This window comes from Scyliorhinus torazame, chromosome 15 (assembly GCF_047496885.1).
Source record: "Scyliorhinus torazame isolate Kashiwa2021f chromosome 15, sScyTor2.1, whole genome shotgun sequence".
Classification (NCBI taxonomy): Eukaryota; Metazoa; Chordata; class Chondrichthyes; order Carcharhiniformes; family Scyliorhinidae; genus Scyliorhinus; species Scyliorhinus torazame.
Window position 1 is genome coordinate 155,525,297 of NC_092721.1, and position 26,874 is coordinate 155,552,170.

The following is a 26,874-nucleotide window of genomic DNA, read 5'->3' on the forward strand; positions in this document are numbered from 1 at the left end:
GCAGCTCACCAAAGCTCCTTCAACAACACCTTCCAAACCCCCGACTTCTATCATCATGGAGGATAAGAGCAGCAGAGCATGGGAACACTACCACCTGCAGATTATCTTCCAAGTGATCCTGATTTGGAACTATATCGCCATTCCTTCACTGTTGCAGGGACAAAATCCTGAAAGTCCATCTCTAACAGCACTTTGGGTGTACCTACACCATAGCGACTGCAGTGGTTCTAGAAGATGGCTCATTACCACCTTCTCAACAGCAATTATGGATCAGGAATGAATGCTAACTTAATCAGCGATGCCTACATTCTGTGAAATAATTTTTTTAAAGGTCAGGAGTATAGCTGATTTCTGTAATGAATGGTTGAAATTCAGCCAAGCATTCAAAATAACACCCTGATAACCCTTAGGTAAATGTCAATAGAGAGCTCCATTGAAACTGCACAAACAGATGCTACTCTTTTTTTAAAACTTACACCTATCAATCAAAGCAGAGATTGTTTAACCCTGAATGACAGCTGGAGCCTGTTTAAAGAATTGTGTATTTAAAAACTTTCAGGTCATTACAGTTACCCCCTCTATTCAAGACCGTTTATGCCTACTCCATCAATCTGTGGTTTAAGATCCTCGAGGCAGCCAAAACGGAGTCTATTTGAAATGTCTCTGCTGAGTTTGGATTTTCGTCTCTGGTGAAACATGCCCCACCCCCTTTCCCCTGCTATCAGAAATTAGATCTGTTGGAAAGTGGGGGGTGCACCTCCACATCCCGGTCCAGCCTCCCATTTCTAAGGTCTGCTGAGTTTCCCTGACGCCATGAAAATCCAGCTCTATGTGTGAAAATCCTGGGGTAACCCAGGAACTTCCTCATGCTTGATGAGGCAGGTGGGCAGTAGATCTTCCTGTGCTCTGCAACCAGAAAATGCCTTTTGGTGGAAAAAAAAGGACTCACTTGAATTTTAAAGCTGTTTTCATTGTAAACTCAGAGGAACTAGAGGGGAACCGTAGGTCACACTGCCAATCTGAAGATTCTCTACGATTCCACCTCAGCTTCAATTGGCATTTAAAGGCCTTTTCTTGACACTAAATATTCAGCCTTGCCTTTAAAAGCTGCAGGATGGTATTAAGATGTCTCTGAGATGGATGATTAGTGCTGGCGGCTTCAATCCAGTATTTAAATGATGTCCAAACACACAATATGATCAGGCATCCTGTCAATATTAAATTGGACAGATGAACTGGGTGCCTCAGCCTCCTGAATTACCACCACAAACAATAATCAGCTTCACTCTGTCTGTGCGGGTGCAGGTTGTTGAGTTTACAATGAAAACAGCTTTAAAATTCAAGTGAGTTATTTTCTTTCAATATGTATTGTGCGCACTTGTGCACGTTTTAATCATATTTCTTCTTTCAGATTAAGTATTATGATTCTATTGGAGCAATCATATCTTCCTCAAATCATGAAGCTTCAGCATTGGTAATAGGTAAAGTATTCTTCGCTTATTGGATGTTTCTACAGTGACTTATTTTAAAGTATCCTTAGCTGTGCCTCACGAGAAACTAGGTTAGCAAGAATAATATATCAATGAAATGAATGAATGAAAATCGCTTATTGTCACAAGTAGGCTTCAATGAAGTTACTGTGAAAAGCCCCTAGTCGCCACATTCCGGCGCCTGTTCAGGGAGGCTGTTACGGGAATTGAACCGTGCTGCTGGCCTATCTTGGTCTCCTTTCAAAGCCAGCGATTTAGCCCTGTGCTAAACAGCCCCTAAAAGTGCAACATTAGTCTCCTGCTCCAAGAAACACTAAACCTGAGCTACTGTGAACAATGTAAATACCTTTGCGTGTGCTTGATTCTTGAAAAGCTGTCAATAAAGTGCCATGCAAAAGAATGTTGAAGTTAGATTGTGTCGGATTGCCAGATAAATTTTAGATTGGATTGTTTGGATTTGTATTGAACTGCAGTTATTAATTCCAGGAACACTCAGTGGGGGTTGTGCTCTAGTGGAATCACACAGAAATCGGTGTTAAATTTGTTCCTTAGACAAAAGGAATACCTATCACTGCCTCACCTGTATGTCCATCCCCCAAATCCCAAACCCACCAATTCAGGCTTCCTTTTACCCACCCATAATATATAACTATCAGACAGGGTCTAGATCTTACCGCATTTCCCCCACATCCATCTGTGTTACTGCTGCTTCCTAGCATCCAGGGTGGAATATAATAACTCCCAGAGATGAGTGAGCCATGTGATTTGGTGGGAGGGTGTGGGGTCGTGTTCCACTACCTATTCACCTCCGAGAGATTACGTTAGGGCTGGGCTTCCCATCAGGAGGCCAATTGAGGCCTTTAAGTGATCACTCAACGACTTCATCCCATTGCCACTGGTATGAAACAAACAGCAAACAGGGGACTCGAGGGACCCGGCATTAGGAATAGGGGACCCCCCACAGGAAACTACCCCGTGTCCTTGCTGTCAACTCCTGACCAGTGTCCCCCTCCCTGGGAGCCCCATCCCGGCCCACTTACCTGACTCCAGATGATCCATTGCTCATCCTCTGGGATGGCTGCTGCAATACTGGCAGTGGCCACATCTACCAGTGGCACTGCAGAGCTGCAGGCCTCTAATTGGCTGGCAGCCCTCAGGAGTGGGATAACCATCATTGCAGCATTTAAATGGGCATGGAGGAGCCAAGAGTCCTGGTGACAGTTTCCCTGCTGCCAATTGGGCACTTTATTCCATCGGGGCCCTCCAGGATCAGGTTGGTAGCGGTGCCACCAGATTCAATTGTGGTGTTGAGTTCCCTGCTGCCCACATTACTATTTTCCCCTAGTGTCACATTAGGTGGTAGGCTCCAGGATGTGGCATTAACGACCCTAGGCTACCCGATAGAGGGAGAGAGCCATGTTAACCAGACTCCATCTAGCTTGTTTTGGGTCAGACGTTCTGTAATCTGGGGGCCTTCTGCCTCCTGTATTTCACAATTGTGCCTACTACTGCTGTAGAAGTGGTCCTATTGATATGCAGGTGAGCAATGGAATGTTCCTTATAGATTCTGGAAATCCTACTGAGAACCCTCCATGGGTATCAGATTACTGCGATGCAGGAAACGGAGTTAGGGTTCTGGTGGTCGGGTGGAAGCCCTGTCCTACCCAGGATGAGAGTTGGGTCCAGCAAGAGAATGTGAGGCAGCAATTTAATCAGTCAGCTTGAAAAAAAATAGCAAACAGCGACTGTCGTGTTGGGTGTTCCGATGCACAAATGATCCAACACGGCTGTAGATGGTACAACTCTGTTTTATTGTCTTAACAACGGTAACAACTAACTGCTGGCTTGGGTACGTGCTTCACCAGCTAACCTGGGGACCCAGCCCTATCACTATCTTAGTGAGGCACTCAGCACATGGTGTATGTCTGAGTGGCATGCTGTGAGCTCTGTGCTCTCAGCTATCTCCTGGTAGAATGAGCGGGAACTGTGGTGTTCCCTGTTTTATAGTGCGTGTGCTCTCACTGGTGATTGGCTGCGATGTTATGTGTGTGTTGGTTGGTCCAACTGCCTGTCCATCAGTGTGTGTGTGATTGCACCATGATATGCTGATGTGGATATCATGACACCCCCTCCTTTCACAAGGATATGTGCCTACATGCTAATAAATAGAAATGTGTACTGAGTGTATCTGAGTATGTGTGTGCAATATTTACAACATGTACATGAGGCTAAACTATATACAGAGGAAGGTGTCAGGTGCAACAGAGCAACGAGGTTGTACCACTAACAGAACAAATGCAATCAGCAAATATCGAAAGAGAACTTCTGGAACATTGAACGACAAGAAAGAAACATCATTAACAGTACTGTAAAACAATTCAGTGAGTCCAATGTGCTAACAGGCTCATAAGTCAAGTCTCTCAGGTGGGCGACGAATTCGGGTTGACCGTCTCAAGGGTGGGTCAGGATCCACCGGCTGAGGAATGGGCCTGGCCACGGGCGAGAGAGGAATAGGCAGAGTGGCAGGAAGCTCAACAAAGTCGACATCAGGGACAACAGGAGGGCGTGGCACCGGTGCATGATCACGTAGCGAACGCGGAACCAGACGAAGGGCCCGCCGATTACGGTGGCGAATGGAGCCATCAGGCATACGAACCAGAAATGAGCGGAGAGCCACGTGGTGGAGAACCTCGGCGGTTGCCGACCAGCCACCCTCTGGTAGGTGTATGCGGACGTTATCTCCAGGCGCCAGGGCAGGAAGATCAGTTGCCCGAGCGTCATGTGCCACTTTCTGCTGAGCACGTTGTTGTTGCATCCTTCGCAATACTGGAGCATGGTCGAGGTCAGGAACACGAATGGACGGCACAGTGGTCCTGAGGGTGCGACCCATCAACAGCTGGGCTGGTGAGAGGCCCGTGGGCAGTGGGGCCGGGCGAATAGCCAGCAGGGGTAAACAGAAGTCAGATCCGGCATCAGCAGCCTTGCCGAGGAGCCGCTTCACAATGTGGACGCCCTTTTCCGCCTTGCCATTCGACTGAGGATGCAAGGGACTGGATGTCACGTGTGTGAAGTTGTATGAAGTGGCAAAGGAAGACCATTCTTGGCTCGCAAAGCAAGGCCCGTTGTCAGGCATGACAGTGAACGAAATTCCATGGCGAGCAAAGGTTTCTTTGCATGCCCGGATGACAGCTGATGACGTCATGTCGTGCAGGCGTATGACCTCCAGATAGCTTGAGAAGTAGTCAATCAGAATAATGTAGTCCCTGCCGAGCGCATGAAAGAGGTCCACGCCCACCTTCGCCCAGGGGGACGTGACCAACTCATGGGGCTGAAGGGTCTCAGGGGGCTGCGCCGGCTGAAACCTTTGGCAGGTGGGGCAGTTGAGCACCATGTTGGTGATGTCGTTGCTGATGCCGGGCCAGTACACAGCCTGTCGGGCCCTCCGCCTGCACTTTTCAACTCCGAGATGGCCTTCGTGCAGTTGTTCGAAGACAAGCCGGTGCATGCTGTGTGGGATCACAATCCGGTCCAACTTCAAGAGGACATCATCAATGACGGTCAAGTCGTCCCGGACGTTGTAAAATTGTGGGCACTGCCCCTTGAGCCATCCTTCCGTCATGTGGTGCATCACACGCTGTAGAAGGGGGTCAGCCGCAGTCTCACAGCGAATGTGGGCCAGACGTGCATCAGTGGTCGGCAGTGTGAAGGCTACTTGTACGTCGACCTGACAAACGAACCCCTCTGAGTCGGGCGGTGTGTTGACCGCCCTGGACAGAGCATCTGCGATGATGAGATCCTTCTGCGGGGTGTAGACAAGTTGGAAGTCGTACCTCCGGAGCTTGAGCAGAATGCGCTGGAGGCGAGGGGTCATATCGTTGAGGTCCTTCTGAATGATGCCGACCAGGGGCGATGGTTGGTCTCCACAGTGAACTGCGGAAGACCATATACATAATCGTGAAACTTGTCGATGCCAGTCAACAGGCCTAGGCACTCCTTCTCAATCTGCGCATAGCGCTGTTCTGTGGGGGTCATGGCCCGGGACGCATAGGCGACCGGGGCCTATGATGCGGTGTCGTAGCGTTGCAGGAGTACCGCCCCAATGCCAGACTGGCTGGCGTCAGTTGACATCTTTGTTTCCCGTGTGGTATCGAAAAACGCCAGTACCGGGGCGGTGGTGAGCTTAACCTTGAGCTCCTCCCATTCACTCTGGTGTGCGGGTAGCCACTGGAATTCCGTTGTCTTCTTGACCAGGTGGTGCAGAGCAGTCGTGTGCGAAACAAGGTTTGGAATGAACTTCCCCAGGAAGTTGACCATCCCGAGAAAGCGCAGCACTGCCTTCTTGTCTGACGGCTGCTGCATGGCTGCGATGGCTGCCACTTTGTCAGCATCCGGCCGCACACCCGACCGGGAGATGTGGTCCCCCAAAAACTTTAGCCCAGTCTGGCCAAAAGAGCACTTGGCTCGGTTGAGGCGCAGGCCCTGATCTCGTATCCGAGCAAAGACACGCTGGGGACGACTGATGTGCTCCTGTGGTGCGGTGGACCAGATGATAACGTCGTCTATGTAGACGGGTACCCCCTCGATGCCCTCCATCATCTGTTCCATGATGCGATGAAACACCTCGGAGGCCGAGATGATGCCGAATGGCATCCTATTGATGCAGTATCTGCCAAATGGAGTGTTGAAAGTGCACAGCTTCCTGCTGGACTGATCCAATTGAATCTTCCAAAAGCCCTTTGAGGCATCAAGCTTGGTGAATATTTTTGCCCAAGCCATTTCACTCGTGATTTCTTCTCGTTTGGGTATGGGGTAATGTTCCCTCATAATGTTGTGATTCAAATCTTTTGGGTCAATACAGATCCAGAGCTCGCTGGAGGGCTTCTTGACGCACACCATTGAGCTGACCTATGGCGTTGGCTCCGTGACCCGGGAAAGCACACCTTGGTCCTGGAGGTCCTGCAGCTGCTGCTTGAGGCAGTCATTGAGTGGTGCTAGGATCCTACGAGGTGCGTGAATGACCGGGGTGGCGTCCGGTTTGAGCCGTATTTTGTACGTGTAGGGCAGTGTTCCTATGCCCTCGAAAACCTCCTGGTTGTGCGCGAGGAGTGAGTGGAGCTGCGCCCTAAAGTCTGCATCCGGGAAATCGGACGTGCCTTCTGGAGACAGAGTGTGTATCCGCTGAACGATGTGGAGGATCTTGCACGCCTGTGCACCTAACAGAGAGTCCTTCGAGGATCCAACGGTTTCAAATGATAATGTGGCTTTGTGTGAGTTGTGTGTAACATCGAGCTGGCAGGACCCCGTGGCCGGGATGTCGTTTCCATTGTAGTCAACCAGCTGGCAGTGGGATGGCAGAATCGGTGGTTTAACCTTCAAGGTCTGGAAGGCTGACCATGCGAGGAGATTGGCGGAGGCACCAGTGTCCAGGCGAAATGTGATCTGTGATCAGTTGACCGTTAGGGTGGCACACCACTCATCGCCCGGATCAATGCTGTGCACTGGCAGCGGCTGGTGGTTCCGACTTGGGGACATCCGGTTCTTGTGGATTACGGCAACGCGGAAGGGCTCCCTGTCTTCGGTATCGCTGGTCTGCATACTGTCTGGATATGACTCAGTGTAGGGGGGCTGAATCGCCCACACGTCCCTGCGAGGCTGGCGGAATTGTTGGGAGTTGGCAGGTTGAGCTGCTCGACAGCAGGCAGCATAGTGGCCCATCCTGCCACAGCGGAGGCATTGTCGCGCGTTGGCCGGACATTGCCGCTTTAAATGGGCGGAGCCACAGTTGCCGTGCATCGTGACGTCATGGCGTTCGTTGCGTTCGTTGCGCCACCGCGCATGCGCGGTGCGGTCCTGTGTAGAGCGCGCCTGTGCATCACGTCCCTCTACGTCAACGTCCCTTTTGGCGCATACAAGCGCGGGAGGCCTTGGAAAGCGCGCGAAATGGCCGCCCTCGTCCGGGCCGCGGGCCGGGAGGAACTCGATCGACTGGACCCGCTCCACCTCATAGGACCCCTGCCGTGCCGTTTCAGCCGCTTGGATTTGGGGGTACCGGATGGTCGCGTTCTCATGGAGGACGCAGGTCTCGATGACAGTCGAGGGTGAGGCGCTTTATTTTAAGGAGCTGATGGCGTAGGGTGTCCGAGGTGACCCCAAAAACTATCTGATCCCGTATCATGGAGTGGAGGTGGCCTCATAGCCGCAGGACTGCGCGAGGATACGGAGATGTGTCAAGTAAGATTGGGAAGGCTCATCCTTACCCTGCAGGCGCTGCTGGAAGAGGTACCTCTCGAAGCTCTCATTGACTTCCACGCTGAAGTGTTCCTCGAACCTCAGAAGCACCGTCTTATATTTTGTTTTGTCCTCGCCTTCCGTGAATGCCAGGGAGTTATAGATGTGGATGGCGTGTTGCCCCGCCGTGGAGAGGAGGAGGGCGATCTTCCTGGTGTCCGATGCATTCTCCCTGTCTGTGGCTTCTAGGAAGAGCTGGAAGCGCTGTTTAAACAGCTTCCAGTTGACGCCGAGATTTCCAGCGATTCGGAGCGGCTGCGGCGGGCTGATGCTTTCCATGGAGCAGGATGGCGGATTTCTGAAAGGGTGCAGGTAGGTCTCACAGTCGCTGGTTAGCTTCCACTACTGGTATCATGCCGTGTTGGGTGTTCCAATGCACAAATGATCCAACACGGCTGTAGATGGTACAACTCTGTTTTATTGTCTTAACAACGGTAACAACTAACTGCAGGCTTGGGTACGTGCTTCACCAGCTAGCCTGTGGGCCCAGCCCTATCACTATCTTAGTGAGGCACTCAGCACATGGTCGATGTCTGAGTGGCACGCTGTGAGCTCTGTGCTCTCAGCTATCTCCTGGTAGAATGAGCGGGAACTGTGGTGTTCCCTGTTTTATAGTGCGTGTGCTCTCACTGGTGATTGGCTGCGATGTTATGTGTGTGCTGGTTGGTCCAACTGCCTGTCCATCACTGTGTGTGATTGCACCATGATATGCTGATGTGGATATCATAACAGCTACCAGCTGCAGGAAGCAGATACTGTAAAAGAACACTTCTTGACATAGAAACATATCTGTGTAAAAAGGTGGAGAGAAGTGACGAAGACATTCATTGAGAATCGTTAGCACAGCAGCAGTGAATCTATTAAAAACAGATAAATTGGACTAATGTGCAAGTTTTTCCTGTACACATCAGTGAATAAAAATAGACCACAAATGTTGCTGCTGAGATTTCTGGTATATATATTTGCAAGATATATTTTCTATACTACTTCAGTTTGAAAATCTCAATTATTCCACTTGCTTTTTGAAGTGGAAACCAAGTTGTCAACTGCTCCTTCCAGACTATAAATTGGAAGAAATGTAAAAGATATCCTGTGAAAATTGTCAATGTGTTGTCTTCCACTTCTTGCGTGTGGTGTTTGGCTTTCTTTGATTATTTTCTTTGCTGTACCGTTGAAGGCTGCACGACTGGAACCACCAACTTGGAAAAACAGATGAAGGAGCTGAAGGAATGCTGGAAAGAGGGAAAGAGTATAAAGTGTTACAGTGCCCCTGGGGTTCCTCAGAAGAGGCTCGAGTGTGATCAGTCTGTATTCCGCATTCACAAAGGTGTCAAAACCTTTGACTTCTCTAAGAAGAACAACCTGATTGTAACAGGTGGAATGGACAGGATTTTGCGTATGTGGAACCCTTATGTTCCTGGGTAAGGTGGCCATGAAATCTTGTTACTGCTATCCTCTCATTAATTGCTGTGTGCTGCTTCAAATAGCCTTCTGCAAAGATTCTTTTGTATGTCTATGATCAGAAAGCAAACTTAATGGTTCTGTAACGTGCCAATTAGTTCGCTTGGGTTCGCGAGCGAGCCATGCAAATAGCCTGTGGACATTGACGGGACAGGAAATTCCGGCCGGTGGCCAATGGCTCGCCACATCTCCCATGGGGGGCAGAATCATAGAATCCCGACAGTGCAGAAGGAGGCTATTCGTCCAATCAAGTCTGCACCCACCCTCTGAAAGAGCACCCCACCCAGACCCAATCCTCCATCCTATCCCCGTAACCCCACCTAAGGGCAATTTAGCATGGCCAATCCAGCTCAGCAGCACATATTTGGGCTGTGGGAGGAAACTGGAGAACCTGGATGAAAGCCATGCAGACACGGGGAGAATGTGCAAACTCCACACAGTCACCCAAGGTCGGAATTGAACCAGGGTCTCTGCCGCTGTGAGGCAGCAGTGCTAACCACTGTGCCACCGTGCCACCAGAACAATCTTCCTTCATTGTGTGAAGTGACTAATTGTGGTTTTCAAAAAGTGAGGCCTGTTAGATTAAAGATTATGTCCTATTCTTAACAACTCTTAAGAAGGTTGGTATTTCTCATTCTCATGCCTGGGGAATGTTCAGTTCCAAAGGTACAATGAGGAAGGAATGACGGCAGAGATACATTTCACTGGGTTTTCACTCTCAACACCCACCGGATTTCTAAGACTTTCTTAAATAGGCCTATATCCTGCGGTAGTCACAGCGGTTACAGCACTAGGTTTTAAGGGGGGCCTTAAAAGACGAAAGAGAGTATCAGAGAGGTTTGTCATAATATACACACTGGTATATGTTGGTGTACAGACAGGCAGTGATTGACACACAGGATGACCAGTGAACACACAGAACACAGCAGCCAATCACCAGACAGGACACGATTATAAAGCCAGTGGGCACCAGTTTTCCTGCTCTCTTGGGGTGCAGCCTCTGAGACAGTCAGAGCCCATGAGCAGCAACTAGAACATACACCATGTGGTAGTAAGATAGTCTGGTCAGGTTAGCCTCCCAGTCAAGTCAGCATAGTGTCAACCCACAGTTAAAGTATGTATGATAGTTAAGAGTTCAATAAAATCGAGTTGCATTTCTTCAAGTGTTGGAAGCCTGACTCTCTCACTGCTGCAGCAAACGCAGTCCTCGCAGACCCGGCATACCCAACACATCAGGGTACCAGTGAGTTATGCTCGCGTTTGATGGACCTACCTTGAGATAGTCTGCCTTTGACCAGCGATCAGCCATCTGGTAACATGGACAGCGTCCGCCCTCCCCCGCAGCTCCACATCGCCGGCAACCTCGGTGCTAACTGGAAGACTTTCAAGCAGAAGTTCCAGCTGTATCATGACGCCACTGACCTCGAAACCGCATCGGATGCCAGGAAGATCGCTCTCTTCCTCTCTACAGCCGGGGACCACGCTATCCACATCTTCAACTCCCTCACCTTTGCTGAAGGAGAGGAGAAGCCAGTTTAAAACAGTCCTGCTGAAATTCGACAGCCACTGTGACATCGAAGTCAACGAGAGCTTTGAACGCTATGTGTTCCAGCAGAGGCTTCAGGGTAAGGATGAACCATTTCAGTCCTTCTTAACCCATCTCCGTATCCTCGCGCAGTCCTGCAACTATGGCTCCACTTCCGACTCTATGGTCCGTGACCAGATCGTTTTCGGGGTCTACTCCAATCCCCTTCGCCAGCAGCTCCTTAAAGTTAAGCAGCTCACCCTTACCATCACCATCGAAACCTGCGTCCTCCACTTGCACGCTAACAGCCGGTACTCCCATATCAAGGCGGCAAAGATGGCGCGGCAAGGCCCCCATGATGCGGAGCGGGTGCAGGCCGTTAAACAGCTCCAGGGCCTGAGTCTGCATGAGGGCAGCCATTTCGCCTGCTTTTCCCGGGCTCCTGCACATGCGTGCCACGACCAAGGGGACGGCGAGACCGACGACCGAACTGCGCAGGCGCGCACATCGTTCGACCGCACCGCGCATGCGCGGTGGCGCACAGAGCGTCCTGACGTCGGCGCCATGACGTGCAACAACTGTGGCTCTGCCCATTTAAAGCGGCAATGTCCCGCAAAATCTCGATGCTGTCTCCAGTGTGGCAAGCTTGGCCACTACGCAGCCCTGTGCAGATCTGCTCAACTGCCCAATACACAGCGATCCCAGTTGCAGCGCAGGAACGTCCGGTCAGTACAGCAACCCATTGCAGACTCCGACATGATTCCAGATTCCGACACCAAGGGCCTCACATCCCCATTCCGGGTGGGCATCATCACCAAGCATACGATGCTTTCACCGAAGAAGGTGAAACAACTCCCAGTGATGAGCATTGATCCGGACGACGAGTGGTGTGCCACCCTTACGGTCAACGAATCTCGCATACGCTTCAGGCTGGACACCGGCGCTTCAGCGAACCTCATTTCAAAGTCTGATCTTGACACCATCCGCGTCAAGCCAAGCATTCTTCCACCGGCCTGCTAGCATCTCGACTACAATGGCAATGCCATTGCTGCCAGTGGCTCATGCCAGCTTGCGGTATCCCATCGTTCTACAATACCAACCCTGCGTTTTGAAATTGTAGGAACCAACAGAGCTTCCCTGCTCAGTGCTCGGGCCTGCAAAATCCTGAATCTTGTACAGCGGGTTCACACCATATCGTCCGCAGAGGCAACGGCCTCGCCAGACGTCAACTTTCATGCCCAATTAGATGACATCATAGCACAATACCACAGCGTCTTCGAAGGTATGGGTACGCTACCTGACCGATACAAGATACTGCCGAAGCCGAATGCCACACCTGTGGTTCATGCACCGCATTGGGTGCCGGCACCCCTCAAGGACCGCCTCAAGCAGCAGCTGCAAGACCTCCAGGGCGTCATTTTTAAGGTCACTGAACCCACGGACTGGGTTAGCTCCATAGTCTGTGTCAAAAAACCGTCAGGGGAACTTCGCATTTGTATCGACCCCAAAGATTTGAACCGTAACATCATGAGGGAAAACTACCCTATACCTAAACGAGAAGAGCTCACCAGCGAAATGGCTCACGCCAAGCTTTTCACGAAGCTGGATGCCTCCAAGGGGTTTTGGCAAATACAGCTGGACGCGTCCAGTCGAACGTTGTGTACATTTAACACCCCGTTCGGTCGCTACTGTTACAACCGGATGCCCTTTGGCATCATCTCCGCCTCGGAGGTGTTCCACTGCATAATGGAGCAAATGATGAAGGGCATCGAGGGGGTGCGAGTGTACGTCGATGATATCATTATCTGGTCCACAACTCCTCAGGAGCACATCGATCTCCTCAAGCGAGTGTTCCACAGGATCCACGAGCATGGCCTCCGACTCAATAGAGCCAAATGCTCGTTTGGTCAAGAAGAAATAAAGTTCCTTGGCGACCATATTTTGCAGTTCGGTGTGCAGCCAGATGCAGACAAGGTGTCGGCGATCAACGCCATGAAGACCCCGGAGGACAAGAAGGCGGTCCTCCGCTTCCCAGGGATGGTCAATTTCCTTGGGAAGTTTATCCCCAACCTTGCATCACACACCACAGCTCTCCGCAATCTTGTCAAAAAACCCACGGACTTCCAGTGGCTCCCCGCTCATGAGCAAGAGTGGCGAAACTCACAAAGGCCCCGGTACTGGCGTTTTTCGACTCCGCCAAGGAGACAAAGATCTCCACCGGCACGAGCCTGGCTTTCATTGGGGCACCATGGTCCAAAGTTGGTATTGACCTCTTTCATGCAAAGGGCCGAGACTATGTCCTCCTCGTGGACTACTTTTCCAACTACCCCGAGGTGGTCAGACTGACTGACCTCACATCAGCAACGGTCATCAAGGCATGCAAAGAGACTTTTGCCCATCATGGCATTCCACTTACAGTTATGACTGATAATGGCCCTTGATTCTTCAGCCAGGAGTGGACGGATTTTGCCCGGCTGTACAATTTTACGCATGTCACTTCAAGCCCCCACTACCCCCAGTCGAATGGGAAGGCTGAAAAGGGGGGTCCACATTGTTAAAAGACTGTTGTGCAAAGCTGCTGACTTGGGTTCGGATTTTAACCTGGTGCTGTTAGCCTACTGGGCGACTCCTTTGTCTGCTGGCCTGTCCCCAGCACAGCTGCTAATGAACCGCACACTACGGACGACGGTGCCGGCTATCCACATCCCGGACCTTGACAATTTTCCGGTCCTGCAGAGGACGCAACAATCTCGGGCTCAATGCAAGTTGGCGTACGACGCCCACGCCACAGATCTCCCTGCTCTGGCTCCTGCTGACCGAGTTTGTGTTCAGCTACCTGACGGTGGCTGGTCTGCCACGGCTGTGATGGTTAAGCAAGTGGCCCCGAGATCGTTCCTCGTTCGCATGCATGATGGCTCCTTTCTTCGGCGTAATAGGCGGGCACTGCGGCTACTTCCACGCCCGCCACCTGATCGTGATGTCCCTCCTCGCATGCTGGTTCCTCAGGACGCGCCCTTCCACGAGGCCACCGATTTGCCAGTTCTTTTACCGACCTCTACATTGGAGGCAGTTCTGCCCGTTCAAGTGCAGGCGGCTCCTGACCCAACCTTGGGGCGGTCAACCAGAACTCGTCGCCCGCCACAGAGACTGAATTTATAGACTGAATGTTGCATCACCTTGTGATCCGTTTACACATCTGTACATATTGTTTCTTCCTAATTTGTTATCTGCCCTCTATCTGCACTAGACACCTTCCCATGTAAATACGTTAACATACTTTGTGTATAGTCAGGCTCCTGCACACACACACACTCACTATTTATTGACCTACACACATTTTTTTAAATAAGTTAATAAAAAAAGGGGGGGGTGATGTCATAATATACACACAGGTATACGATGGTGCACAGACAGGCAGTGATTGACACACAGTATGACCAGTGAACACACAGAACACAGCAGCCAATCACCAGACAGGACACGACCACTATAAAGCCAGAGGGCACTAGTTTTCCCGTTCTCTTGGGATCCAGCCTCTGAGACAGTCCGAGCCCGTGAGCAGCAACTAGAACATACACCATGTGGTAGTAAGATAGTCTGGTCAGGTTAGCCTCAGGTCTCCAGTCAAGTCAGCATAGTGTCAACCCACAGTTAAAGTATGTATGATAGTTAAGAGTTCAATAAAATCGAGTTGCATTTCTTCAAGTGTTGGAAGCCTGTCTCTCTCACTGCTGCAGCAAACGCAGTCCTCGCAGACCCGGCATACCCAACACATCATTGTAGCACGGTAGCATGGTGGATAGCACAATTGCTTCACAGCTCCAGGGTCCCAGGTTCGAGTCCGGCTTGGGTCACTGGCTGTGCGGAGTCTGCACATCCTCCCTGTGTGTGCGTGGGTTTCCTCCGGGTGCTCCGGTTTCCTCCCACAGTCCAAAGATGTGCAGGTCAGGTGGATTGGCCATGCTAAATTTCCCTTAGTGTCCAAAATTGCCCTTAGTGTTGGGTGGGGTTACTGGGTTATGGGGATAGGGTGGAGATGTTGACCTTGGGTAGGGTGCTCTTTCCAAGAGCTGGTGCAGACTCGATGGGCCGAATGGCCTCCTTCTGCACTGTAAATTCTATGATAATCTATGACATCAAGGTTTACGTAGAGAATCCCGAGTTTGGCGAATGAAGGTGCAGCAATGACCGTGGAGCAATTAAAATCGATGTGCTCCGGGGGCCAGAATTAGTTGAACGCAGCTATCTCGGATTGTGGGGTTGGAGGATTTGCAAACAAGGATGAGAATTTTAAGATTGAGGTGTTGCTTGACAGCGAGTCAGTGTAGGCCAAAGTGCACTGGAATGATAAAGGGCGGCAGACATGAGCTGTACCGTATGTGGAAGCAGGAAATGCACAATGGGAAATGTGACCCAGGTCATTCACAATGATCCCCTTCGAGATGGTAACAGTGCTACAAACTGAGGGCTCGAGATAAATCAGCAAATGTCCACCTGGCTTGAATTGGTCTGTAACCTGATGGTGCCCAAGGGAGGAGAAAATGTAACAGGAACAAATTAAAAAACTTCACACTGTCACAGTATTTTATCAGCTTTAAATGTTTTCCCATTGAAGGAAAAGTAGAAAGTGTGAAATAGTGGACTGCCTTTATTCAATTGTGTGATCTGTATCCATTTAATGTATTTAATCTATTTCTTCAAAGGAAACCCACTGCTTTGCTGAGAGGCCACTGTGCTCCGATTTTCTTTCTATGCATCTCCCCTGATGACAAACTATTTTCAGTCTCCACGGACAACACTGTGAAGGTTTGTAAAGCTAGGGCATGACACCACACCTTATGATGCCAGTCGCATTCTGTTCCAGGTCCGTGAGGAGATTTTAAATTATTTCCATGGTGTTTCTGCTTTCCATTAAATTTGGGCAGCTCAGCTGCTGGAGGCTGGTTTGCACGGTGGTGCAGTCAGTTGGTACAACTGAGGCACAGGTTTGAATCAAACTTGAACAATCTGTGGTGTAATAAGGGGGCATCTCTGTTGAGTCCTTGTAGGGGGGTAAACTCACACCATAAACTGATGGTAAATCGAGCATTAACCTGTCAATATCAATCTGAAATGGAATGTGCTGTGTGTGTGAATTCTGAAAAATTCATGCAGGAAATCTACCCGAGATTATGGTGGAAGTACAGAGTTAGTGTGATGTAGCAGATAACCTGGGTTTATGCCGTGCCTCTGACACGGAAAAACCTTGTAAGGTGCAACGCGAGAATGGAAGCTGAGGCGGAGATGGAGATGTTCGGAGGGGTAACGAAAAGCTTGGGTAAAAAGGCAGGCATGAGCGACAGTGTTGAATGTTGATACTGCATATGACCAGGAGGAAAACATATTTAATTCCCAGTATTCACACTCTCATTTGAAGTGAACATTAATTCATCCTCCCTGGGGAAGAAGTATAGCAACACATTGAATAGAATGAGGGTAATTTTCATTGTAAAGCTATTGAAATAGAGCCGTCATTGCCCCTCAAGACAGCAACTCCATTAGGCCATTCAGTTTTTAATGATAGGAATTATTTCTGAGATGCAGTCAATCTCTTGCTAAGTTTATACTAAGCTGAATAGCTGCTTCTGTGTTAGATTGTCAAATTTGTCCACTTGCATTTTTCGCCCTTGGGAAATGATAGAAATGCAAGTTGCTGGTATTTGTTTTGTTTTTAAATTTGTGAAATATCGATGTGCAATATTCAATCGCTTTCTAAAATATTTATTTTTTGTTTCTAGATCTGGGATATTGAGGATCAGTGTTGTTTGTACACAGCCAATTCAAAAGTCAGTCGAATCAAAGGGGATGTGTCTGCATGTCACTACGTATCAGGGACCAAATCACTTTGCATTGCTGCAGATGGCATTGCTCTTCTGCACCTAAAGATACAGTGAGCTTCTTTCAAAACTGTTACCGAATGGGTTCTGAAATAATTCAATCTTTTCATGTCATTGCTAGGGGTTATCATTCTTTTGTCCATTCTTGCATAATTGGAATAATGGGTGGAATTTTCCCCAAAAGGTGGCAAGTATCAGGTTCTGACTGAAAACCGGCGTCGTTCTCCCCAGAGAAACAGCCAGGTTTGCTCTACTGATCTTCAAACACTTCATCAAATAAAAAGCAGCTGGGCGTGTTTTGCACCATCACTCCGGTGGGACGGCGTCTCGTGGAGCCTTAAACCCAGCTACACAGGGATCGGGGAGCCAATTTTAAAGGGTGCTCTGATCTCAAAGTGAAAGTGAAGAACCCCCACTATCATCACTGGCATTGGGGCTTCAATGCCCCCCCCCCCCCCCCCCCCAATCACATTGCCAGTACCTCTATATGGTGGGAACTCCCCATATGGGGCTCCCTGGATGCCACTTCCCCTTGCCCCACCCCCTGACCCTGCCAACCTGGCACTGCCAACTAAGGTTGGCATTGCCAGGGTGACACTGCCCTGCCATGCCCTGACCATCTGGGGGCTAAACTGACCTCTGTGCCCGCAACATGATCATGTTGACTGCTGGAGAGCAGTAGTGATTCCCACTCACCTTATATAACACCTGCGGGGGGGGGGGGGGCATCGGGTGCCATTGGAAGATTCGGCATTACTTAACTATATACAGATTAATGGTAATCAGGCTCACGCCCTCGCTGAGCGTAAACATTATTACGTCACTGGTGGGGAGAGGAGCTCTCAACACAAATCCCATTAATGCCCTCTCGCGAAGGTTAGCACCCACAACAAGATATGACTTCACTACGAACGGCCCTGGAAAATCTCCCCCAATATATTCAATCACGTCCACTTTGTTGTACTTCCATTACTTATAACACGATGTGGTGCTTTGGTGTTCTAGATTGTCACCTAGTGACTGACTAAATGTTGATGTGCTTCAAGTCATCAGAAGTGACTGTTTTTAAAAAATTCATTTACGGGATGTGGGTGTCGCTGGTTAGGCCAGTATTTATTGCCTATCCCTAGTTGCCCTTTAGAAGGTGGTGGTGAGTTGCCACCTTGAATCGCTGCAGTCCTTGATATGTAGGTACACCCACTGTGCTGTTAGGAAGGGAGTTCCAGGGTTTTGCCCCAGTGACAGTGAAGAAACGGCGATATATTTCCAAGTCAGGGTGGTGAGTGACTTGGAGGGGAACCTCAAGCTCGTGGGGTTCCCAGGTATCTGCAGCTCTTGTCCTTCTAGATGGTAGTGGTCATGGGTTTGGAAAGTGTTGTCTCAGGAACCTTGGTGAGTTACTGCAGTGCATCTTGTAGATGGTACACACGGCTGCTACTGTTCGTCAGTGGTGGAGGGTTTGAATGTTTTACGTGGAAGGGGGAAGCAATCAAGTGGGCTGCTTTGTCCTGGATTGTGTCAAGCTTCTTGAGTGTTGTTGGAGCTGCACTCATCCAGGCAAATGGAGAGTATTCCATTACACTCCTGACTTGTGCCTTGTAGATGGTGGACAGCTTTGGGTGGGATCAGGAGGTGAGTTACTTGCCATTGGATTCCTAGCTTTTGACCTGCCCTGGTAGCTACAGTATTAATGTGGCTAGTCCAGTTCAGTTTCTGACCAATGGTAAGCCCCAGGATGTTGATTGTGGGGGATTCAGCGATGGTAATGCCATTGAATGTCAAGGGGCGATGGTTAGATCCTCTCTCGCAGGAGATAGTCATTGCCTGGCACTTGTGTGGCACGAATGTAACTTGCCACTTGTCAGCCCAAGCCTGGATATTGTCCATGGATTTGCAGGAAAAATTGAAAGATGGTCTGAAGCAGTCGAGGCTCCTTCATTAAATGTTTTTAAGATAAAGATAGATAGTTTTTTGAAGAATAAAGGGATTAAGGGTTATGATGTTGTTGCCGGAAAGTTTAGCTGAGTCCACAAAAGATCAGCCATGATCTCATTGAATGGTGGAGCAGGCTCGAGGGGCCAGGTGGCCTACTCCTGCTCCTAGTTCTTATTAGGCTGTGAAACAGGATGGTTGGTTATGGCCTGTTGCCAATTTTCTTACGATTCTGTCCTTCGTGTCTGATTATACTCGTGGATAAAATGTACTGAAAAGTGGAGAGCATAGAACTGCTCCAAATGTTTAATAAATTGTTGCTGAAAAGGTTGCTGTAGATCATGGTCACATTGTCTTTTATGATGTGTGTGAGATGGCAAAAGAAGCACTGTTTATGCCTGTTATTGTCATGATATTCAAACACACACATCATGATAGACAGACCAACAGACAAATCAGCACACATAACTCGACAGCCAATCACAGACAAGGACAGAGACAGTATAAGACAAGAAACACGACACCTGGTGGCCAGTAGATCTGGAGACCAGGACAAGGACAGGACCTGATTAACAACACACTCAGGGAGTCACCACGTGCAGAGTATCTAGACAGATCTGTAAATAACAAGTTGAAATAAAACAGCGTTGTACCAAATACAACCGTGTTGGTTCATCTGTACCTCAGAACACCCAACACCACAGTTATGACTTTAAACCATTATTAGCACGGGTAGAACAGGGAACATTAAAATAAAAATACATGGGAGCAATTTAACACACAAAAAAACAGAGTCCCATTTTGGCTGCGTATATCGGGGTGTTTCAGCAGCGCCAAGAACGATCCCGTTGGCCACACTTTTTTTTGAAAAAAATATTATTGAGGCATTTATATATTCACACAGCAAACATAATCACAATCAAATCAAATAACAAACTCAACAAAATACCGAACATCCCACCATCCCGCTCTCCACTACCCAACTCCCCTGTCTCCCCATTTTAACCCACCCCCCGCTGCTGACATCTTGGGCGAGGGGTCGGAGAATCGCCGGGGGCTGGCGTGAATCCCGCCCCTGCCGTTTGCCGAATTCTCCGGCGGGGGCGGGAATCGCACTGTGCCGGTTGGCGGGCCCCCCCCCGCGATTCTCCGGCCCGGATGGGCCGAAGTCCCGCTGCTAGAATGCCTGTCCCGCCGGCGTGGATTAAACCACCTACCTTACCGGCGGGACAAGGCGGCGCGGGCGGGCTCCGGGGTCCTGGGGGGGGCGCGGGGCGATCTGGCCCCGGGGGGTGCCCCCTACGGTGGCCTGGCCCGCGATCGGGGCCCACCGATCCGCAGGCGGGCCTGTGCCATGGGGGCACTCTTTTCCTTCCACCTTCTCCACGGTCTCCACCATGGCGGAGGCGGAAGAGATTCCCTCCACAGCGCATGCGCGGGGATGCCGTGAGCGGCCGCTACCGCTCCCGCGCATGCACCGCCTGGCAATGTCATTTCCACGCCAGCTGGCGGGGCACTTCCGCAAACAAGGAAACACATCAGAGACACATTCTGTTATTGTAGACTAGTAAACATTTTAAGACTACTTGCTGAGCTGAGCTGAGGTTTTTGAAAGCCAGCCAACATTAATAAAGGAGCTCATGTGGGCTTCGCTGACTAGTCCAGCATTTGACTGTGAGACCTGAACTGCACTCACTGGTGCGCTTTCGGGGGGTGTCCAAAAATATCCATGCCTGGAATCTGCTTTAGCCAGTGCGTCGGCTTTCCCATTTCCAGGGGGGGAGGAACGATGGTGACTGCGAACTTTGATTATCCCAAAAGTCCTGTTCTGGGCTCTCTCTAAAATGTGACGGAGCAATGAGGCTGAGGGGAAGGGTTTTCCGTCTGCGGAAACAAATCCTCTTGCTTTCCACAGGGGCAGAAATTCCGTGAGGCTGTTGCAGACATAGAGGCTGTCCAAGTATATGTCTGCTGGGCTGGGGAAGGAATCTGGGTGCTCAACTATATACGCGATGGCCGCAAGCTCTGCTGCCTGCGCGCCTAAGTGGCCTGGAAGTTTTAATGATATTTCCTCGAGGGTGCGTCCCTGCGCGTCCTTGACATAGATACCGCAACCTGTTATGCACTTCCCATCCAAGACTGTGGAAGATCCATCCACATAGATCTTTATGCGCTCACACGTGTCCGTGTGCTGGGGGCTCTGGGTTGAACTATCTATCTTTCTGGGGGGTGTTTTAGCGATAAAGGGGCCTGTGTTGTGGTGTGGAGAGATAATTTTGCATTCATGGGGGGTTCTGGGGTACTGTAAGTTGTCAACTGAATAGGTGTGCGTCTTTGTCCTTTTCACAGTGATGTCCCATCCCTGCAAAAGAAGACTCCATCTAGCGGCTCTAATCTGGCTTACTGTACCGTCCTTGATCGTCCGTCCAGTAAAAGTTGGGTGGGGGTGTGTTCGGTGAGAATTGTAATGGGGTTCAGTCCGGTAATATATGAAAAATACTGCAATGCCCAAAATACCGTGAGCAGGTGCCTCTCACAGGCTGAAAATCCCTGCTCCACAGCATCTAAAATCCGGGAGGCATAAGCTACGGGCCTTAACTGGTCGTGCCGTTCCTGGAGGAGCACAGCTGAAAGGGTGCGGTCTGTGGTCGCTACCTCTATGGCGTAAGGGGAAAGCGGGTCTGGAACTTGTAGTGCGGGGGCTGCTATGAGTGCCTGTTTTAAAGAGTCCACAGCATCCGTATGCTGCGGAAGCCATTCCCAGGAGGCTCCTTTCTTTAGGAGGTCTGAGAGGGGCGCTGCCTTGCTGGCCAAATCGTCAATGTGGTTTCGGCAGTAGCCAACCAGTCCTAAAAACGACCGGAGGGCTGAAACGTTCTGGGGAAGGGGCAATTTAGCAATCGAGTCAATCCTTTTATGCTCGATCTCGCGTTTACCATGTACGATAATTGTTCCCAAATATATCACCTTTTCTTCCAAAATCTGGGCCTTTTTGGGGTTGACTTTACAACTGATTGAATGTAAGAGTTCCAGGAGTTCGGACAGAAGCTCAATGTGCTCTTCCTTGGTGTCTGTCTACTGTAGTAGGTCGTCTACATACTGTACCAGACATTCAGGGCGAGAGAATTTGGCTAAACCATTTGCCAGCTGTCGGTGGAAAATGGAGGGGGAGTTGTGGAATCCTTGTGGCAGGCATGTCCACGTGTACTGCTGTGCTTTAAAGGTGAAGGCAAATTTGTATTGGCACGCCTTTGCCAATGGAATGGACCAGAATCCATTACTGACGTCCAATACCGTAAAGAATCGGGAATTGAATCCCTGCTTGAGCATGGTCTCGGGACTTGTTGCTACTGTGGGGGCTGCTGCGGGGGTGACTTTGTTGAGTTCCCGGTAATCGATGGTCAGTCGCCATGATCCATTGGGCTTTCTCACTGGCCAAATCGGGGCATTATTAGTGGAGGCTAGTGATCTAAGTATGCGCTGCTCTAATAAGCTTTCTGTTACCTTGGAGATTTCTCCCTCTGCCTCTTGGGGAAATCAGTACTGTTTTTGGGGTCTAGGGTAAGGTCCTGTTATTTGTACGGAGCCAGTCATCCGTCCACAGTCGTGCTTGTGGGTCGCGAATGCTGCCCTGTTCTTTTGCAGAACTGCCCTAACCTGCTTGTCCGCACTAAGTGTGGTCGGGTTGAACCAAAATTCGCCTACTGCGTTAATTTTGTTCACGTACTCTCCTATGTTGAGCGTTGCAGGGGCTCTTGCGGATTTTGCCATCTTCCAGACATACTGGTTGACTGGATCGAATGAAAGATTATGGGAATTCATGAAATCGATTCCCAGAATGTGTTCTGCTGTGTGGGACAGGTCAACTAAAACCACGGGGTGCTTGGTGATGATGTTACCGATTTGAATGTGTACAGGAGCTGTGATGTGTCCCTGCTGTGAGTGGCCTGTAAAGCCGCTGAGGGTGATAGTGGCTGTAGTGGGCCACGTGTCCTTTTGGAACATGGTGGAGGAATTTATTGTGGTGCGGGACCCTCCTGTGTCCCAGAGAAATTCGATGGACTGTCCCCGAATTTACGCTGCGACTACGGGTCGTCCTGACCTATCCCAAAGGGTGTCGCAGACCCAACTGGGGGAGCCCGTACACTGTCAGTCCATTCCGGTCAAGTCCGTCTGATCTGAACGGGCGCTAACGCTATGAATGGGCTCTGTCTTTTTCTTACTCAGAGTGCCCATCTGCTGGGCTCTCTGTGGCTTTTTAGGGGCATTGCACTCTCTTGCGAAGTGTCCCAATTGTCCGCAGTTGTAACACTCCTGTGACTTGGGTGGGGGGCTGTTCTTTCCTTCATTTACCCATGCGGGGTTGTGATGTGTTGTTTTTACTGCCTGCATATCTGCTCCGGCCTGCTTTTCCTCGGTATTCTGGACTGCGAGTTTACCTTGTGTAGATTGCTCCCAAGCACGAGACAATCTTTTCACTACCCACTTCTCGTTATGGGCCTCCTCTGAGGGATCATAACTCGCACAAGCTTTCTGTCCTGTTTCTGTGGCATGGGAGATAAGGGTGCGGGTCCATTTGGCCATGTTGTCTGGGGACAAATGGGCGCGGTCTAAGTCTCCAAAGACTGCTGCAAAGTGGATCCACAGGCGTCCAGCGAACGCTGTGGGGTGCTCGGATTTATTTTGTCTACATTTGTTGAGGCCATCTACGGGGTCACCCCGGTTAGACCCAATCGCATCCAGGATCGCGGTATGCATTTCTGCAAGGGTGCCTCCTCCTACATTCTGTGGGTCGGGAAGGGCTGCTGCTACTGAAGGGTCTAAACTTAAAACGGTGAGCTTTACATGCTCTCGCTCATCCAGGCCGTACATGGTCGCCTGATGCTTGACTGTGGCAAAGAAATGGTGGGGGTCTGAGGCGGTGAGGAACAGTGTGATCTTATCGCACACATCCTGTAATCGGGTCACTGTTAAGGGGGTGGAGGATAGAAATTCCGCATCGTCCGATGTGGCTGTGCGGTGGGTGGTTACTGGGTTCATTGGAGCTTGAACTATCTGCTGTGTGGGGGGTTGGGGCGCTTTCCTTTTTTGTGGCTTTCCCTGCGCACATGTTCCCTGAACATATCTCTGCGCTGTTTCATTCAATTCTTCCCAATCAGGGCCGTCTTCCTGATCTAATTTTTCTCCAAACATTTCCTGGAAACCTTTTTGGACTGAAAGCAGCGATTGCAGCTCTGCAATCTGCTTCCGGCACTTTGCGTGATCTAGCGTGCTTTGTCTTTGTTCTGTGGTGGCAGCATGGAGTGCTCTTAACGCTGCCTTTAGATCGCTACACTGTCTCTGTAACGCTTCTACCTGCTTTTCTGTTTCTTCACGTACCAGGACTGCACATTGCGTGTCCTGATAGGCCTTTTTGTATTGAGACTGGAAGCTGCTTAAGTGCGCCAGGCAAGACTGATGTGCCCTTTTGGCATCCTCCACCTCTCCATCTTTTACTGCCAACTTCCTTCTCAATTCCAAATTCTACTTTTCTACCTCGCTTACATCGACCTTACTTATTCGATGTATGCCCTCAACTTCTTTCCGGAGCGTCCTGATGAACTCCTCTGTGCCTCGCAATTGTGCCAAGCAGGACATGATTGCCATCGGCTTGCGAGCTTTCCCTAAGCTCTTTTTGTGGATCTCGCTCAGGTTCTCCCACCAAGTATGTCCTATACTCCCGGGACCTGATTCCTTGTTGTCACAGAATTCATTCCAAAGGGGCCAACCTTTCCCTTTGAGATATTTCCTGATCTCTTCCTCCCAAATGGGACATTGTCCCACTCTACTGCTGCTGGTCGCTGCGACCGTAAATTCCTCTGGGTTCATTAGGCGCTGCATTGCCTGCATTGCCATCTTTCCTATCCGAATGCTGCTCTTCAAATTTTGGGACAGGGCTATTAATCTGAATGCTGCTCTTCAAATTTGGGACAGGGGTATTAATCCGAATGCTGCTCTTCAAATTTGGGACGGTGAAGGAATCTTTAATTTATAGGGATCTTAACCTGTCGAAGTACACCAAGTTTGGGGGAAGCTTAGTTGATTAATCACGTCCTGGCGCAATATGACAAGTTGTAAGATTTATAATATTTGTAGACTGTGTTAAGTTGTTCGCTTCCTTGTATTATTCAACTGTGTATAGTTGAAGGAATTTATATCCTCTCTGCTATTCGGTTATCAGTAGCACTTTGCGAATACTGGAACTCAGCAAAAATTTGCAGTATAAACTCCTCAGGTGCCAAAAAGAATTGTTTTATTTGTAGTCGCTTGATTACAATTTGAAAGTCATTTAAAAGGCAATTCGTAGACAATTCGAAGCTTTCAGAGAATTACAGACATTATCTTTCTTTGCTTAGGCAGACAGCTCGAAAGTAACTTTTTAAAGGTCAAAGTCTGGCAATGAAACATGAAGAGAGAGAGAAAGCTAATCTTCAGCTAAACTCAAACTCAAAGTCAAAAGTGGACTAACATCACTGACACAGACTGTTAAACTGACAACCCCCAAAAGACATAAACTAAAATGGAGACTAGAATCAAAGGCAAAAAACACTAAACTAACAGAAAGACAACACAGCACAACACACCCCCAAAGACAATACACCACAGACAACACAGTAAAAACTAAACTAAAATGGCGGGCAGAAACTTTTCAGTTATACACTTTCATATCTGTCTTAAGTCGTCTAATTACACCCCAATATAATCCTAATTGGTTTGGGTTAGACTCAAACACATTTGATTTGATGGCAAGCCGTCCATCTTCAATGTGCAACATTAGCTTTTTTTGACCTAGCTGTTATCTGCATTGTGAACAATGGTGCCTTCATGTTGCTGTGTATTCAATCCCTTGGCCTTGACAATTAGCACAAGCAGTGTCAAATTATCTTGCAACTGTGCTGTTTTAATGTCACACTGACTCTGAAAATATGCATTTGCCAGAACAACGGACCTCAGTAAAAAGTGAATTATGCTGTATAAATGGGTATTTAACTCAACATTTATGCTTAAACAGCTATCTTTTACCTATACTAGTTGTATTCGAAATACCTGGCTTCTACAGACGGGGTATTAAGGCGGTGCTGTAAATACGGGTACCGCTTTCGCTACTTTCCGATATACAAACTTCCGACAGTTTTGTCGTAACAAAAAATCTATCAGTTTTACCTTATCGCCCTCTTAGTTACGCTTGCATACACACACTTCCGAATTATGAGTATTGACGAGAACTGCTTGAACACTTGTGGTTTTCTGTTTCCAATTGGATCTCTAATTCAAATTCTGGGTTCTCCCGGAGTGGTTTTCCACTTCTAGATCGGGTCCCGTCAGGATGTCGCCAAATAATGTTGCTAACTTTGCCTTAGTTTAATTGCTCTGTTTTATCACCTTTGCTCTTGAGTCGCCAGGTATCTTTATGATACCGCCACGTGGTTCAAGTCCGAGTAATGATCAATAATCCAATGCACCGATTAGTAAGATTTAAATCAAAGCACATTTATTATACACAGTAATCACTACTCATGCACAAATTCTACATTTAAGCTACTTCTACAACTGACAGGCCTATACTTAACTTGGAACTGGCCCACCAGGTCAGGGAAACAAATGGCCTTTCGTTCGGGTTCTGAGCCTGCGGGATTCGAAGTTGGTACAGATTGAAGCTAAGAGCGCCTATCTCGTAGCGAGCGTTGAAGTAAGACTTACAGTTTTTGACCAGCTGCTGAAGAGTGAAGAACTGGCGAAGCGGTGGTGAAGAGCTGAAGAGCTGAGGAAGAGCTGGAAGAGAGGCTGGAAGAGAGTGCCATGAACTTGGGGCTCAATTCTTATAGTCCCCAGGGGCTTCCTGCCTTTCGGGGCGGACCCTGTACCTGGTCCCAAGTGATTGGACTTTGTCCCAATCACTTGGCTCGATTTTCTCCAATGCTGGAGCGGTTCCCTGATCGATGGGTGGTCCTGAGGTGGTCGTTCACCTCCTATTGTGTAGGCTTCTGCTGGCGCTGTAGAGTCTGGTTTTGCTCTATGTGTCTAAATGTTGCTTATTGTTCCCGGGGATTGCTCATTAGTATGCAGATGGCTGGTGTTTTGTTATGTTGATGATTGCTGGTATCGATCTTGCCTGGCCTTTCCAGAGGTAAATACACAGCCAACCTGCAGCTGCTCGTTTTTGTCCTGTTGGCTGACTTTCCCATCAGCCTTTGCCGTTCGCCATTTTGAATCGGGAGTTGGCCATTTTAAGTGGCTACAGTGCACCCACAGTGCTGTTAGG

General features: G+C 49.3%; 1 protein-coding gene across 3 annotated transcripts in view; it reads left to right on the plus strand.

Moving 5' to 3' along the window:
• The window catches only part of wdr95 (WD40 repeat domain 95), a 220,449-nt gene that overhangs the window by 111,301 nt on the left and 82,274 nt on the right, over positions 1 to 26,874 (plus strand). For all 3 annotated transcript variants that reach the window (XR_011935212.1, XM_072476980.1, XM_072476981.1), the window contains exons 12-15: positions 1,412 to 1,481; positions 8,956 to 9,199; positions 15,468 to 15,570; positions 16,542 to 16,693. Coding sequence is in view for 2 of the 3 variants with exons in the window: in XM_072476980.1 (XP_072333081.1) it covers positions 1,412 to 1,481; positions 8,956 to 9,199; positions 15,468 to 15,570; positions 16,542 to 16,693 (569 nt within the window). In the remaining variant the exon portion in view is untranslated. The remainder of the gene's footprint in view (positions 1 to 1,411; positions 1,482 to 8,955; positions 9,200 to 15,467; positions 15,571 to 16,541; positions 16,694 to 26,874) is intronic.